This window comes from Camarhynchus parvulus, chromosome Z (assembly GCF_901933205.1).
Source record: "Camarhynchus parvulus chromosome Z, STF_HiC, whole genome shotgun sequence".
Taxonomy (NCBI): Eukaryota; Metazoa; Chordata; class Aves; order Passeriformes; family Thraupidae; genus Camarhynchus; species Camarhynchus parvulus.
The window spans coordinates 16,100,585-16,114,848 of NC_044601.1; the positions used below are offsets into that span (position 1 = coordinate 16,100,585).

Here is a 14,264-nt window from a genome sequence, read left to right on the forward strand (position 1 = left end):
ATAAAAAACATATATAAGCATATTCAAATACTAACTTAAAGCCATGGATGAGGCACAGCAAAAGAGTTCAGGCTCATAGGGCTTTGGTGGAAGAGATCTTGTCATCTGCCATTTCCATGTCAGAAGCTTGGCTTGCTCTCTGCTGCTGGGCAGCTGTGGAGCAGGGAGTTAGCTGCACCCTGAAGTCTTATTTCAGACTGTGGAACAGCCACCATGACAAATTGAGCTTTAGGTATCTTATTGAGAAAGCAGAAAACCTTACAACACAGCAGTGGCCAGTCACGAGCAGCCCCATTCCTCTTCATACAGAAGAAGAAAAGTTCAAGGACACTCAACTGGGAGCATTGGAGTCATTATCAAAATTGTCAGGTCAGCCTCTCCTGCAAGTCTCAGCTCCCCATGTCAAAATACAAGCAAAATTTCTTCATTGCTCAGAGGAAGGTCAGAAGCCTTCCTCTGTTTAGGTCAGAAGCCATTTGGAGATAAAGGATTCTATACTGTGCTAAGCCTGGCAAATCATGGACCCTTCATCAATTTTTTTATATGAATTCTGACAGCAAAATATTATGAATGTGGATACCTAAATAAGTTGAGTTACCCTACTCTGTGAAAGCAGGCACTCACCTAAATTCCTGTATCTGATAGTTATAACGTCTTGCCTAAAAATCATGGATCAGTAGAGCATTTTGAGGAGAACCAGAACCAAAGAAGAGGGTTTGCAACTTCTGCATATTTCAGGAGTAGAGTAGCTTTTCCTGAGAAACAGGTTTGTCTTGGGTTTGTGACCATGGCTTGCCACTGGCATGAACAACTACCCATCACGCAGCCAAGAAGAGAAGATTTGAAGAAAAAGCAGCTGAGTTACTTCAGTTGTCATGATGCATCCAAAAGTGCTGTTGGAAATTTGCACTCCCAAAGCACAAGGCTGTTTCTAAAAAGTTTGTATTTCTAAACTGTGATGGCTACAGAATTCAAGGGATCTCTGCATAATAGCTACTTTACCTAAGCTAGAATTCAATAGCAAAATTATTTGGATAATATCTGTTCCAGATGTAGCACTTTGGATTGTTCAATTGTCCTTTTAATATCACCAGCTTTACTTTTTATTCTTATTTAATATTTATTAGTTACAAAGAGCTCCTTTATGCCAAGGGATGCAATTGTCTGCTAAGAAAGGTCACCAAGAACCAAGAAGGGCTGATCTGCAAAGCACTGTCGAACATTCTGTTTGCAACACTGCAATATCTACTGGGACTGTTCAGAGGAATAAGTATTAGGCAAAATTATTTCCAAAAATGCAGTGAAGAGGTGGAGACATGGTGAAGGTGGAAAACAAAGCAGAATAACCTGTGTATTAAGGGAGGGGAATAACAATTTCCCTCCTCTTTTCTAAAAGGGGACTTTAAAAGAACTAAAGACATTTCTGAGAGGACTGTCCTGCATTTTCATGACACATGTCAAAGTGATCTTTCAAAACTGCTTTATAATTCATGTGAGTGATTTTCCTAACAAAAGTCCTACAGGATCCAAGCCTTTGTGGTCTACATCAGAAACTACATGAAAGCACTCTTTGTAATGACTCATGCTGCATTTCTTGTTTATGGCTGTGTGAGTTGATTATTAATGTGTTCTAAGTCTGCTTGAAACGTTCTGACCCAGCTGAACAGGTTTGTTAATGTAAATATTATAATTAAAAAGCAGACTTCTTTGGAAGACCTCTCACCACAGCTGCACTTGCCTGAATCACCACTAGTTAGAGGTTGCTGGCCAGATTCTGATCTGAGTTTCAGGGGTGAGAAGTATTAGCCTGGATCTGCTGATTGTAAATATCTGCAGGACTCGTTAGGCTGCACAGATGCACACAGCTTACCTGACTCCGGGTTCTTCTTTCTGAAATGCTCTAAAACTCTTGTCTGTTTGGCCTCTTTACCTCTTGCTGACTCTGAGTGGTCCATGTGGAGCTGTCAACAAGAAAGTTTGTACCCCATCAGCAAATAAGAACATTATGAGAGGGAGCTGGGGCCTGAGGAAATTGTTCACTTGCAACCACAAGGAAGCATTTTGCAAAGCTGAAAACACACAACAGAATTTATTTTTTCCCTTCTGACACGTCTGACTTGCAGCAGTGTAATGCTTTTGTGTCCTGTGTAGATAAATTTACAAGGGGATGTCAAAAGATTGATACCATGGGTGTGAGATTTGCTACCATAAGCTAAAGTCACAATTGATACTTTCTATTCTCTCCCTGGCACATCAGGACTGCATTTGCTTGTTTTTACAATAGACAAAAAAATAAAAAAGAGATCTCAGCTTAACTTCCAGTCCATTTTTCTAGTCTTGTCCGTTGATAAGAATAATCCTCACAGCTACAGACAAGTAGTCTTTGCTTGCCTAAATTGGTGTATAACAAGTGCACATCTAGGGATGATACATTCTCATTCAGTTTCACAACCAGGACCTGGGTAGAAACCCAGGAAAAGCCTATCTCTACCTGACATCTGATTGCTGAGTAGCATGGAGTTGCCATCCAAAGCAATTTTTGCAACTCATGAAATATCTGCATCTTCTACATTAAGAGAGAGGAAGAATATTTCAGAGACCTTATTTCGTGTGCTTTGAATTTAATGTGGGATATCATTTATACATTAATATTTTATCTCACATCCCATTATACATTCATGGAATATTGTTTAAGTGGTGTAGATCACACAAAGCTTTAAATGGTTCTTCCACTGCAGAAAAGAAACCTGTTTGGCACACTATTCTGCTTTAGTCAACACCCAGAGACAAGCTGTCTGTGTAGTAATAGATATTTTTACAATAAAAATTTTCAAAATCACTGTTAAAATATTGTAAATTATGTTAATCTTTCAGAGATCTCTTCCCATTCTTATTATCAGCTGACACTTGATGGGAAGGCTCTTGAGACTGAAAAATAACATGCAGAGCCTTGGCCTCATTTCAACAGACTCCAAGTTGTATCTTGCATTTTGGAATGTCTTAGCTCCAGGAGTGACTCAAGTTTGTCTCTCTGAGGGAAAGATTTGCATTCTTTCCAATGAGGATTTGAGGTCTGAACAGTGTTTCAGTGTGCCAATCCACTGTTTGTATTGAATGCTAACAAACACTCAAAACTTAAATGCATATTTTGCTCACCTAATAACTAATTAACAATAGCAGTTCAGATGCAATTAGGAGTTCAGATTGAGTTTCCTTAGATTACTGTCAGTCTTATTACGTATTTGTTCTGTCATATTTTCTTGCAGCTGCAATTTTTCATTTTCTCTGTACAGTGTGTACACCAACATGAGAAAGATCATTCTTCCTCCAATGATCTTTAAGTGTAACATGTTTGTGCATAGCTTTCACCTGGTTTTCTAAAGTAGACCTGGTTTCCCTGGATGTGTATGACAAGAGATGGTACAGTGTCATAGAAGTGACAAGTCCAAAGTCTGTCTAGCCCAGGCACCACATTGGCCCAGCATGACAGACTCCACTCCAAATTCCTCACTTTCATCATAAGGTGCATATTAATAGGAATGGAAGCCGAGGAGCCCCAGTCAGCATGAATGCTTGGTGAGGTTTGTAGTCATACTTTGGGTTCTAGAGGTGAACACTTACTGTGCCGCTGCTGCACCCTTTTTGGTCACTTCTCATTATAGTGGATGATAGTGCAGTAAAAATTGCCTGTTCTATCACACAGTTAATCTTACTTTAGACAGTGTATGCCAGATGGCATTGTCTTGGTGTTTCATACCAACGTTAGAAGAAAGCTTGATTCTATTCCAGAGTCAATGTAGGAGGCTGGGGTGAAGGTGTGAGGAGGGTAATAGGTTTTTATGGTGTATTGTATGGGTATTTTAATTTTGTATTACAAAAGTTAGTGGGAAAATCAAATAAAAAATAGTGTCAGCCTTGAAACACTATCCAAATGATTTATTCAACTATAAATATGTCTACATTTTCGTTCTTTCTGTGGACAATCTTTTGATTATCTTAATGATTCTTACACTCTTCCTTACAGTACCTAATCAAACACATAGACCCAGAAGATGATGTAGCCCTTGAAATCAAAATCAGGCAATGTTTCTGAACTTCACTGCATTTGTTTGTTCTGCTCTAAGCTTTATTCTGAAAAGGTCTGTGCAAGTTACTGCTGAGTTACTAGGCTTCTAATTCAGTGTCCAGAGTTTGTAATGAAATTGCAATGTTTCCAGCTGTCTGCCGGTTCCCGTGCCAGAATGGCGGCATCTGCGAGCGACCCAATGCCTGCTCCTGTCCCGATGGCTGGATGGGCCGTCTCTGCGAAGAGCGTATGTATGCCGTTCCTAATTGTAATCCTGAGGGTGTTGTTGGTAAGACAGATCGATTTACTGCAGTGAACCAGAAGAGGCATAAGAGATAAAACCATAAAAAACATTAATATATTCTGCTTGACAAATGTAAGGGAACAAAGGTATATACTTGGCTTATCTCTAGAAAAATAACCATTCCCTTACATCTTCTAAGCAAAACAAGCACTTTTTAAATTGATGTGATTTTGTTTCTCAGTGCTCTTTCACTGTGATTGAAGAACACCTTGTTTCAGTTCTCCAAAGTCTGTTTCTAATAGCAATACCTGATAGTTTTGGGGAATGAAAAGGGATTAGAACAGAAGAGATGTGAGTGTTCTGCTGGTGGCTGCATTAGTTTCTTGGCTTCCATTTTTATCAGTCTGTGGTTATGAACCTCATCAGTTTATGTTCAAATAATGTAATGTGTCCCATTTTCCAGGCTGTCCCTCCTGACCTGTGTACTTGTCCCTCACAAGTTCTAGACTGGTTTTTCCTGTCACGGATTTCCAAATTATTAGAGAACTGGATCTGTTGTCACTGAAAAGAGCCAAATCTGACTCTCAAATCAGATTCCCTGGGTGACATTGGGATGCCAGTTTGATCCATGTTTCTCTTCATGGTGGTCTTAGCACAAGGAATTTGGGAGATTTAACCCTTTCAGCCTGGCATAGCTGCTGCATGAGGAACCTTATTACTGTACATATAGTAAGGCATGCCTATGTGGAGAGAAAAGGAAGTGCCTTTATTTAGTGTTTAGTATTCAGTATGGCCCTGATGTAAGGTTTTAGCATGTCCAAGACCTACAGCAGGGGTGGTGTCACTGTCCCCAGATTTGAGTCACTGCCCCTGACTCTGAATATACATGGAACTCTACAAAAGTTGTGCACATTCTCATCTAGTTCTTGGAAAAGAATATGGTTCAAATATTTAAGATTTATCATATGTTAAAATGGTCCTCTGAATCTCTGCAGCTTTCAAGTCTTCTCTGTGACAGTATCAGTTGCACATGGCAGAAATTAGTAGTAGATACAGAATGAGAACAAGAGGTTCAGCAAGTTTTGTCTTTTTGCATTTATGGAAACTCCAGCTATGTCATATATTCACACAGATCATCTTTTTCTGTCCCTGTGCCTGGCAGTATGACCACAGCCATTTGTGCAACTTAGTCCTGTAAGTCTCACAGTCTCAGCAGAAGAGGCTTGCACCCTGTGTCTGAAAAAATTGTTTGGTATCCCACAATTGAATTTATTAGTTTCATCAGTAATGACACTTGAAGCATTCTCCAGAACCAGACATTTCATTTATGATCTCAGCCATTTCAGTCATCATCCAATTCAGACTGGCAACTGACCAGGCAGGTCACACTTCATGAAAGTACAGGCACTAGGGGTTTTTTTGTTTTGGTTTGGTTGTTTTGTTTTGTTTTGTTTTACTTTAGTATAGATAGTTAGAAAAGGGAAAAGAATTCCCACAATTGGTCAGTACAACACCAATTTTGCATTGCTTGTCAAACAAGGTGCAGCAGTGAACAGAAAAACAGATTTAGTCTTTGAAGTTGAGGGCCTGTTCTGGAAGCCCAAGGAATTTTTGAGTGCTAGCACTGAGCACTGACTTGTCAGTATCAGGCCAGAGTAAGCACACTGAGAGAATTTAGTCACCTTGTAGTTCACAGTACATTTCACAAAAAAAATAGGATTCATCTTCTTGAGAGAGTCCTGACCATTCTAAAAAACTTGCATGGTACTACAAGTTTAATGATTTAGAAAAGTATTTCCTGGTGATACAGGTTAGTCCTGTGAAGTCAGTGGAAGTTCACAATTATTTTTTTATCCAAGCTGACTGTACCTGCTCAGCTTGATCTCTGCTGTGCAGCAGAAGAAGAACCCCTACTTCAGTCTTCTGCAGCCCCCATCCACCTTTCCAGTATTAAACTCTACTGGAAATGCCTCTTGAGGGTCCAAATTTGAGACCCAGCTCAAACTCTTGCTCTTCTTAGAGCAGGTACACTCAAGTACTTTGTTCACTTATCATAGTGGAGATGATGGTTTTGTGAAGCTACTTAAAGCATGAACACATGGGAATTTTGCAGATCTGCTCACAGGAGCAGTGTAGCTCAATTGCTGCTCTGTCCAGAGGTCATCAGCTGCTTGGTATGTGCTTTGTTTCTTCCCCAGAGCTTCCAGCCCTAGCTTTTTTCACCCAAAATGCCTTGTTTCCAAGCTGCCTTTCCCAAGGGGCATATAGTTTCACCTGTCTCAGCATGTTTTCACTGGCCTAGACAAAGTGCTTTTCTATGGGCAGGGCACAGATTAACTTGTTTTGGATACTACATCTGCAAGCCCAGAGAATTCACAAACAATCCAGTTTTTTGTGATTAAAGCATGAACTGGTTTTGTTACCACCATCACAGAAGTGGCCAATATCTGTGGATATTACATGTGAGATACAAACAGCCCTGGCTCATTCCCCATGAACACAGAGCCTACAAAGCACCTGAAGGACTCCAGCAATTGCTCCAGCCTATCCATTTCTTTGCCACTACTCTTTGTCATATCTGTCTGTCATGCCAGTTGTATGAGCTGCTCATGCCTGGTGGGTAGGTCCTGCTCAGCTCTGCTGATACTCCATGCAAACACTTCAAGGGGCAGCAGAGTTTCTAGTTAAATATAAGCTCGTCTCTTGCACACTCTATTCTTTGCTTTCATGGGAGATAATTATTTTCTCTGGTTCTCTTCTCCTTAGCAATATGCATTCTGCCATGTCTCAACGGAGGTCGCTGTGTGGCCCCTTACCAATGTGACTGCCCCCTCGGATGGACTGGATCACGCTGCCATATGGGTAAAATTTCTCACCTGCCTTTTTTCTCACTTTTTGGGACTCTGCTAGCAATACCTAGCACAGTTCTCTAAGGACTCATAAAACTCCTGAGCTTGTCACAGGAAAACCCAGGCCTACAATAAGGTTCCTGGAGGATTTGCTGTTCCCAGTTGTAAACTACCTTCAGACTAGTCCCTCCCTTTAAAAGTACCAGAAAAGCTTGCTCTCAAAAAGGACAGACAGTATTCACAAAAGTACTCTCTGCAAAAAGCAGTGCAAAGGAGAAAGGGTTTCCAAGGAGAAGAATAAAACTATTTTTCTCAATTCCAGGTGCATGATTTTCATTTTCATCTTCAGGAAATGCAGGTCACCATTAAATTCACAAACAAGCTGCAGGTATTACAGTGGTTTTTCACCACATAGCTGCCTGGTTTGGTGGATGCCCAGTGATTGCCTGGGTACTGAATCAGGACAGAGAGCACACCAAAGCAAGGATTTAAGGGTGATTGAGTTCAATAGATACATTGTACATGGGTACCCTACATTAGGTATCATCTAAGTTCTTTGAGCAAATTCAACGTGCACTTCTTTTTACTAGATCTCTTACTTGCACCTAACTGAAGGTGAAGGTCATGGAGCGCACAAAAATAGTGAGAGGTAGGAGGGGAGTGATTCTAGTGTCCAGGTTTGTGGCCTAACCAGTCCATTTGTGTGAGATGAGGTTGGCTGTAGTTACGGAAAATATTTGAACCTGAGTTTAGAATATGGGATTTCATATGAAGACTGAACAAACAGCAGGTTTTGAACGACTTTTCCCTGTGAAAAGACAATCAAACTCAGCAACTGACTGATTAGTGAAACATCTTTCAATCACTGTTAGATCTTAAGCACTTACAAATATTAGCTATTTTTAAACATATATTTCAGTTTCTTCACTGTATTTTTATTGTCCAGGTGTACCTTAACTGATTTTTAATAGGAGCTTAACATGAAAGCCCAGTTTTGCCTTCCTGCAAGACTTTGAAGCTGATGGGGTGAGCTGGGAAGGAATTCATGCCTCTGTTAATGAATGTTCATAGTATTTGTTTAACTGATAAGAATAGTGAATCTGGGGGATAAGCTGGGGAATACACTGCAAACCAAATACCTCTGCAGGAAAATGAAATACCAGAGAGAACATTTTCACTCTGAACTATTGTATTTTGAAGGGACTCTTGCCTAACACATAATGCATCATTTCGTCTCATATTTCACAAGCCTTGCAGCTATAATAGGTGCTTGAGGAGGATAGATGGCTTCTTGGCTTTTTGGCCAGCCATTCAAATCTGTACAGGCTTGACCTGCTTTTCAGTAGCTAAAGGGAAAATTATAGTGAACAACTGCATCTGCAGCATAAACACTGCTTATGAAGTTTTTTAATCATTTGTTGTTTCAGCTACTGATATTGATATTTTGCTGTGATAAAGAAACACTTCAGTGACAGCTAAAGATGTTTTTGTCATTTTTTTCATTCCAAAATCAAAAGTAATTTTCAACATTATGCACTTGGTGGACTTAATTGTATATGGATGGTCTATCACAATAGCCTCCTGCCATTGTTTGTTCTTGTTTGGCCCAGAGGAACTGGAGTAGGTTTTTTGCATTCCTGTGACTACTCATTTCCATTTCCTGTAATTCCATAATAATCAGTGTTCCCCGAGGCATATTCCTTGCAAAAATATTACCCAGACTTTGTCCTCACTGGTATCTTTAGGTCTGTCCTCTACATATGGCATTATCTGCTTTAAAGTATTCACATCTTTCCTGCAATATAAATGTTTGTGTTTGAAGGACCTCATTATGTGTATATCTAAATTGGTTCTATAAACTGTGTGGTTCTTTACCTTTCAATCTCAAAATTGATAGGAAGACTTGCAACTTTGACTTTTGTTTGGTTACGTGACACCCTTGGGTTAGACTGTCACACAAAAGCATGTTCAGCCAGGCTCAGCATGACCTGTAAGGCAGACAAGGGTTTTTTCTCTAATGCCCTGTTGCACCTAATCTCACCTCTTAGGGCTATCCAGTGTCTTTCAGGATCTTACTGTTGTTCTCTGCTTCCTTTCCTTGTCCCCATACAGGTGCCATTTCATGAAGTCTTATTCCTTGCTTGCTATAGATCTGCGCATGGCTTTCTGACCTTCAGCTTCCTCTGCTTTTGCTGTCTCTTTCTATACTTTTTTCCCATATCTGGTGTCTGCTTGTCCCAGCTAGTGTTAAGCTGTCACATACCTTTAAAAAAAAAACAACAGTTTATTCCTGTTCTCCTGTTCATCTCATGATTCTTCTAATTCTTGCTCCTACTTCTGCTTGCATTCCTTTGTTATCTTAATTGGAATCAAAGATCAATAGAATTTTTAAGGCAATGTAAAATTACACACTGGCTGTTTCAAGCAGCTCATACAATGCATCAGACAGCAGAAGTAGTAGAAGGAGTCAAATCACACTTAGCAGACGTATGCTTCTCAGGCTGTCCTTCCCATTCTTAACAGAATAAGGCAGGATGGATTTTCAGTGTCCTGCTACTGTTCCACAACAAATCAGCTTGTTGGGGATGTGCTCATTAATGCAAATTTGTGTGTGTTTGTGTGCAGCTGTTTGCCAGTTGCCTTGCTTAAATGGTGGGAGGTGCATACGACCAAACCGGTGCTACTGTCCCTCTTCCTGGACTGGACCTGACTGCTCTAGGTAAGCGTCACTGAGCACTGTCCCAGGGCTAGACTGAATCACATCCTACTGAACTCTAAATCTGAGGAATGAGCAAATAATTTTAACATTTTGAGCATCTCTAGATTCTGTAAATCAGTAACCTTTAGATGCCTCAAGTTTCACAGGCAATATGTAAAGACCTTAGAGGGTACCCTGCAAAATGATTGCCAAACTTGTAGAAAACTCTGAAAATTCTATCTTTACATGTAATCAGACATGCAAACCCACAATGTTTTCATTGTGTTACGTATTTTCACTATGTAAATGGAGGTGGGGTTTTGACATGTAATACAGAATGTTCTTTGGGAAATTTTGGTGGCTTACTCTTTATTAGTGTTCATTTTGAACTGTATACACCTCAGCTAGGTCCATGTTTAAGACTGGGGTTATGCAATGTTTGTCATAAATAATAAGTCATCTTACAACCAGCATTGAGTGATGTAATCATTTAAAGAGTACAACAAGGTACCTCTGAGGCAAGTCCAAGTTCAAATCTCCTGGCAGCTCTAGGGCCATGATAGCAAAAATGTATGTACCTCAACTCACACAGGCTCTTGCTGAACACAGTGGTCATTATCCTGGAGAGCTTAACAAGAACCAGATGAATATTGATATTTTTCTGCAGGGAACAGATGAAGCCTGTGACATTGTCATTTTTTCCGTTCTTCCTTCTGGGCAGATAGTGACAGACATTTCTTCCTGTATCTCTGATAGACATTTTATCTTAAAGCTATAGAAGAGAAGCTTGACTAAGAAATCACATTGACAAAAACAAATAGTGTTCCATTGTCAGCTGTGATTCTATGTGCCTTTGTGAAGCAACTTAAATGTATTGCCAAGAAACAATATCTTTCAGCTTTAGAAGGGTATGCATCTGAAGTCTGGTAGTATATCCATTTAGGACATGAAGCAGAGAAGCCCAAATCCAGCAGGCATAATAGCCAAAAATAGTGGAGTTTATCTCATGATAAAAGTTTCAGGCTATTCCTAAACCAGACTATCCTTGGCTCCTTTTGTTGGTTTTTTTTGTCCAAGTCCATAGCTCTGTGCAGCAGAGCACAGAAGGTGGGTCATTAGCCCTGCAGGATTGGGATCTAGCAGCTTGTCCCTTCCAGAAAGGACATGTGTTTTGAGAGGACATTTCCCAAACATAACTGGATGGGTGAAGTGAAGACAGAAACAAGCTCCGAGATCTGTTTCACATTTTGTTAAGTTTTGGCCTCAGTTACTTGTGGCTCTTTATGGGATATGATACCTGGGAATTCTAAAACAATACAGGCAAATAACATGATACCAGAGATTCCCTGCTGCAGTTAACAAGGTGTGGATTTATAAGGGGAAGCTGAAAGGTCCCAAAGTTTTTGTCAGCATGCAGAATAAGACTAGTTCCAAACTACCCTGTGATGAGCCATGACTTAAATTAAATGTCGGTTATTCTATTTCCCAAGGCCACTCTCTCCACCTCTTTGAGCTATGGCATTCTAATCCGCGGTATACTTTCAGACACCATCCTCTTGTGCCTCAGTGTTGATCATATGATATGTTCAGCACACCACTGATTTTATTTTGTTTGGGTTTTTGATGCAGGAAACGGAAGGCTGGATTCTATCCCTTTTAACATCAGAGCAGCGATTCCACATTCAGATATCTTTCTTCAGCCTAGGCACCAAGGCTTGGATTCTAATGCATTGTAAATCAAATCCGTTGTTTCCCTTCCTCCACCCCTCCCCAGCTCCCTTGTTTTGTATTTTATTTTGTGATACATCTTTCAATTTTTAAAGAAATCCTCTGTATTTTTCATTTATAAAAGTATTATCAAATATATGCTGCTACACAGGTGTCATACACACATATACATACAAATGTAAAGATTCCTACAATCCACTGACGAAGTGCTTGTTTAAGGTGAAGTCCCTCCCATTTCTCACATTACAGTACTTAGCTTACATTAAGTAAGCTAATTAAACTGTACTATACTGCCAGCCATGATTAAACAGAATATGGCAATTCTGCTTACGACCTGTCAAAGCATACTACTGTCCAGCAACTCAACAGTAAAGTGTGTTACACAAGGCTGAATGAGCCGCTAAACTCTGCATTGGGCCTGTCTTGGAACTTCAGTTGATAAAAATTATAACTGCATGTGATAAGGTCTGCGTTGTAACCACAGTTTCTGGTGAGCATAAGAAGATTCTGTAGTGTAGTTTATGTGACATTAACTTCATTGGAGAATGACTTAATGGGAGGCATCAACATGAGTTTTACGTCCGATTTCTTAGTAAAAGACATGAGGGAACACCATCTCGTTCAGAGAATAATGGATTAAGTCTAGCCAACAAGAGCCTTTGAAGCTTTCTGACCTACAGGCTGTTCAGATGTAGCTCTAAGCTGAATAATCCAGGATCCAGCAGTGGGAAGCAGATGGATCTCTGAACCTTGCACCTTCCATTTGCCACGGGATTCACAACCTGCCTGTAACCACCATCCCTTTCCTATATAAATGAAGTATATCTCTTCATTGGTATCTGCTAGGTGAATGTTTTTGATATCTTCGGATTGGCTCCCAATATCTGACTGCCCCTGAGATGGAGAGAGAAGGCACCAGCTAAGTTTACGAGTGAAAGTTTGCTATTGCTTGCAAAAACGTTGTGGTTTTGTTATGCAGAATCCTCAAAAAATTGGAAAAGGCCTCTCTTGAGCACACACAGGCAGAAATGCTCAGCTGACTGAGAAATACTGAGAGCATACATGTTATCAGATTTCTCATTCTCAGACTGGTGATCCCACTGTATCTGAGGAAAACACATATGAGTTCCACCATTAAGTCATGCTCTGATGAATTGAAATGTTAAAATTCATGATTAAGTAGGGTGGTGGAATTACAAGACAGAAATCACATGCATTGCTTCTTTCAAAGTCACATGTTTGGTAACTGTTACCAGTTAGCAAAAAGTCTGATCTATGAAAAAAGATCTTTGAGTCAGAATGAGAGTCATTGATCAGAAGCTTCATTTTTCCCAATAATAAAAGAAAAGTGTAATTTGCAGTTATCATTGGGAAAGAAAAAGAGAAATCAATTTTACCTTCTGTAGCTTCCTATTCCTGCTTAATTACCCTCCAGATTAAGAGTCTGCACAACTGCCCCACCCCACTTTATGGATGTACCTTCCTTTTATGCATGAACCCTGATACAGGGAAGTGATAGGACACCAAAACAAGCTCACAGTTACAGTAACAGGGCTCTAGTAAATACTGACACATAACTGATGGCTGTTAGCCCAAAACCAGAAATGGAGAAGAAAGAAACAAGCAAAGTTATCAGCCATTAGGAGCTTTCAGCCAATTAAAAGAAAAACAGATAGTAAAGAATAGGAGTCATTAGGGGATCAAATTAATGTGAATGTAGATTCTTTCCCAGTGGGAGCTGCAACCAGCTGAAAGTTGTGGTTTTAGCTCCCACAACCTTCTTTTTCTAATGAACTCTGCTAGCACATAGCAAAAATCTTCTGTCTCCCAGCTCCACAACCATCGACGTTTACAGCTTTGACTGAAGTTAGTGTTCAGTAAGTAATGTCCACATTTCAGCACACAGTCACCACTATTTGTAGGCACTTTGTTCCTTGACTTCCTTGCTGCCTTAACAGCAAATGAAGGAAAGCTGCAGTGAGCAACACGGGACTTCTCAAGGGAAAAAGTGCATAGGTGAGAAAAGTAGATCTTTATTTATATGTCATTCTCGTGTTTTTGTCCCTTTTCCAGTGTGCTTCTCTGGTGTGTCCTCTGGCTCTGTCCTGGTCATCTCCAGAGCAGAACAGCAGTGATGAGGAGAGTGCTTAGATCTGGCAGGACATTGCTGGACAGTTTAGGGCTGGAGAATAGCTTTTAGAACCCCAGCTTCACACTAGTGACTTGTACATGGAGTCCTGGGATCAACCCAGTCAACATGTTTTGTAAGGAGATATGGTGTTAGGACAGAATAGCTGAAACTAGAGGCTGTCATATTAGTGCTATTGATGATGTTTTCATACTTGCTGGAATATTTTCCCCTCCCTACCCAGTACTGTATTGTCATTTATGTCACTGCTTGTTGTGTGTTTTAAACGACTTCCATGTGATGCACTTTACACTGTAAATAAAGTTGCACCCTGTTTAGTACCTATATAGAGGCAACATTGCATTCTTTTTGTAAACCCTCACAACAATTATATTAAGCTGTTAATCTTTAGAATCTGATGGCAGAGACTACAAAAATAGACCTCCACTTAAGCAAAAAGACAAAACAATTGCCAGCAAACTTAAGAAGGTGTGTTGGATTAGTCCAGGTTTGGATTTGCAGATAAAAATGCAGTTAGCACCTCATTTTTC

The 14,264-nt window shown here is 40.1% G+C and overlaps 1 protein-coding gene across 2 annotated transcripts in view; it reads left to right on the top strand.

The window, feature by feature from the left end:
* SVEP1 (sushi, von Willebrand factor type A, EGF and pentraxin domain containing 1) overlaps positions 1-14,058 on the top strand; it is a 117,404-nt gene extending 103,346 nt beyond the window's left edge. For both annotated transcript variants that reach the window (XM_030968165.1, XM_030968166.1), the window contains 4 exons: positions 4,218-4,313; positions 7,077-7,172; positions 9,785-9,878; positions 11,487-14,058. In XM_030968165.1, the coding sequence (XP_030824025.1) occupies positions 4,218-4,313; positions 7,077-7,172; positions 9,785-9,878; positions 11,487-11,517 (317 nt within the window). In that variant the 3' untranslated portion in view covers positions 11,518-14,058. The remainder of the gene's footprint in view (positions 1-4,217; positions 4,314-7,076; positions 7,173-9,784; positions 9,879-11,486) is intronic.
* The last annotated feature ends 206 nt before the right edge of the window (positions 14,059-14,264 follow it).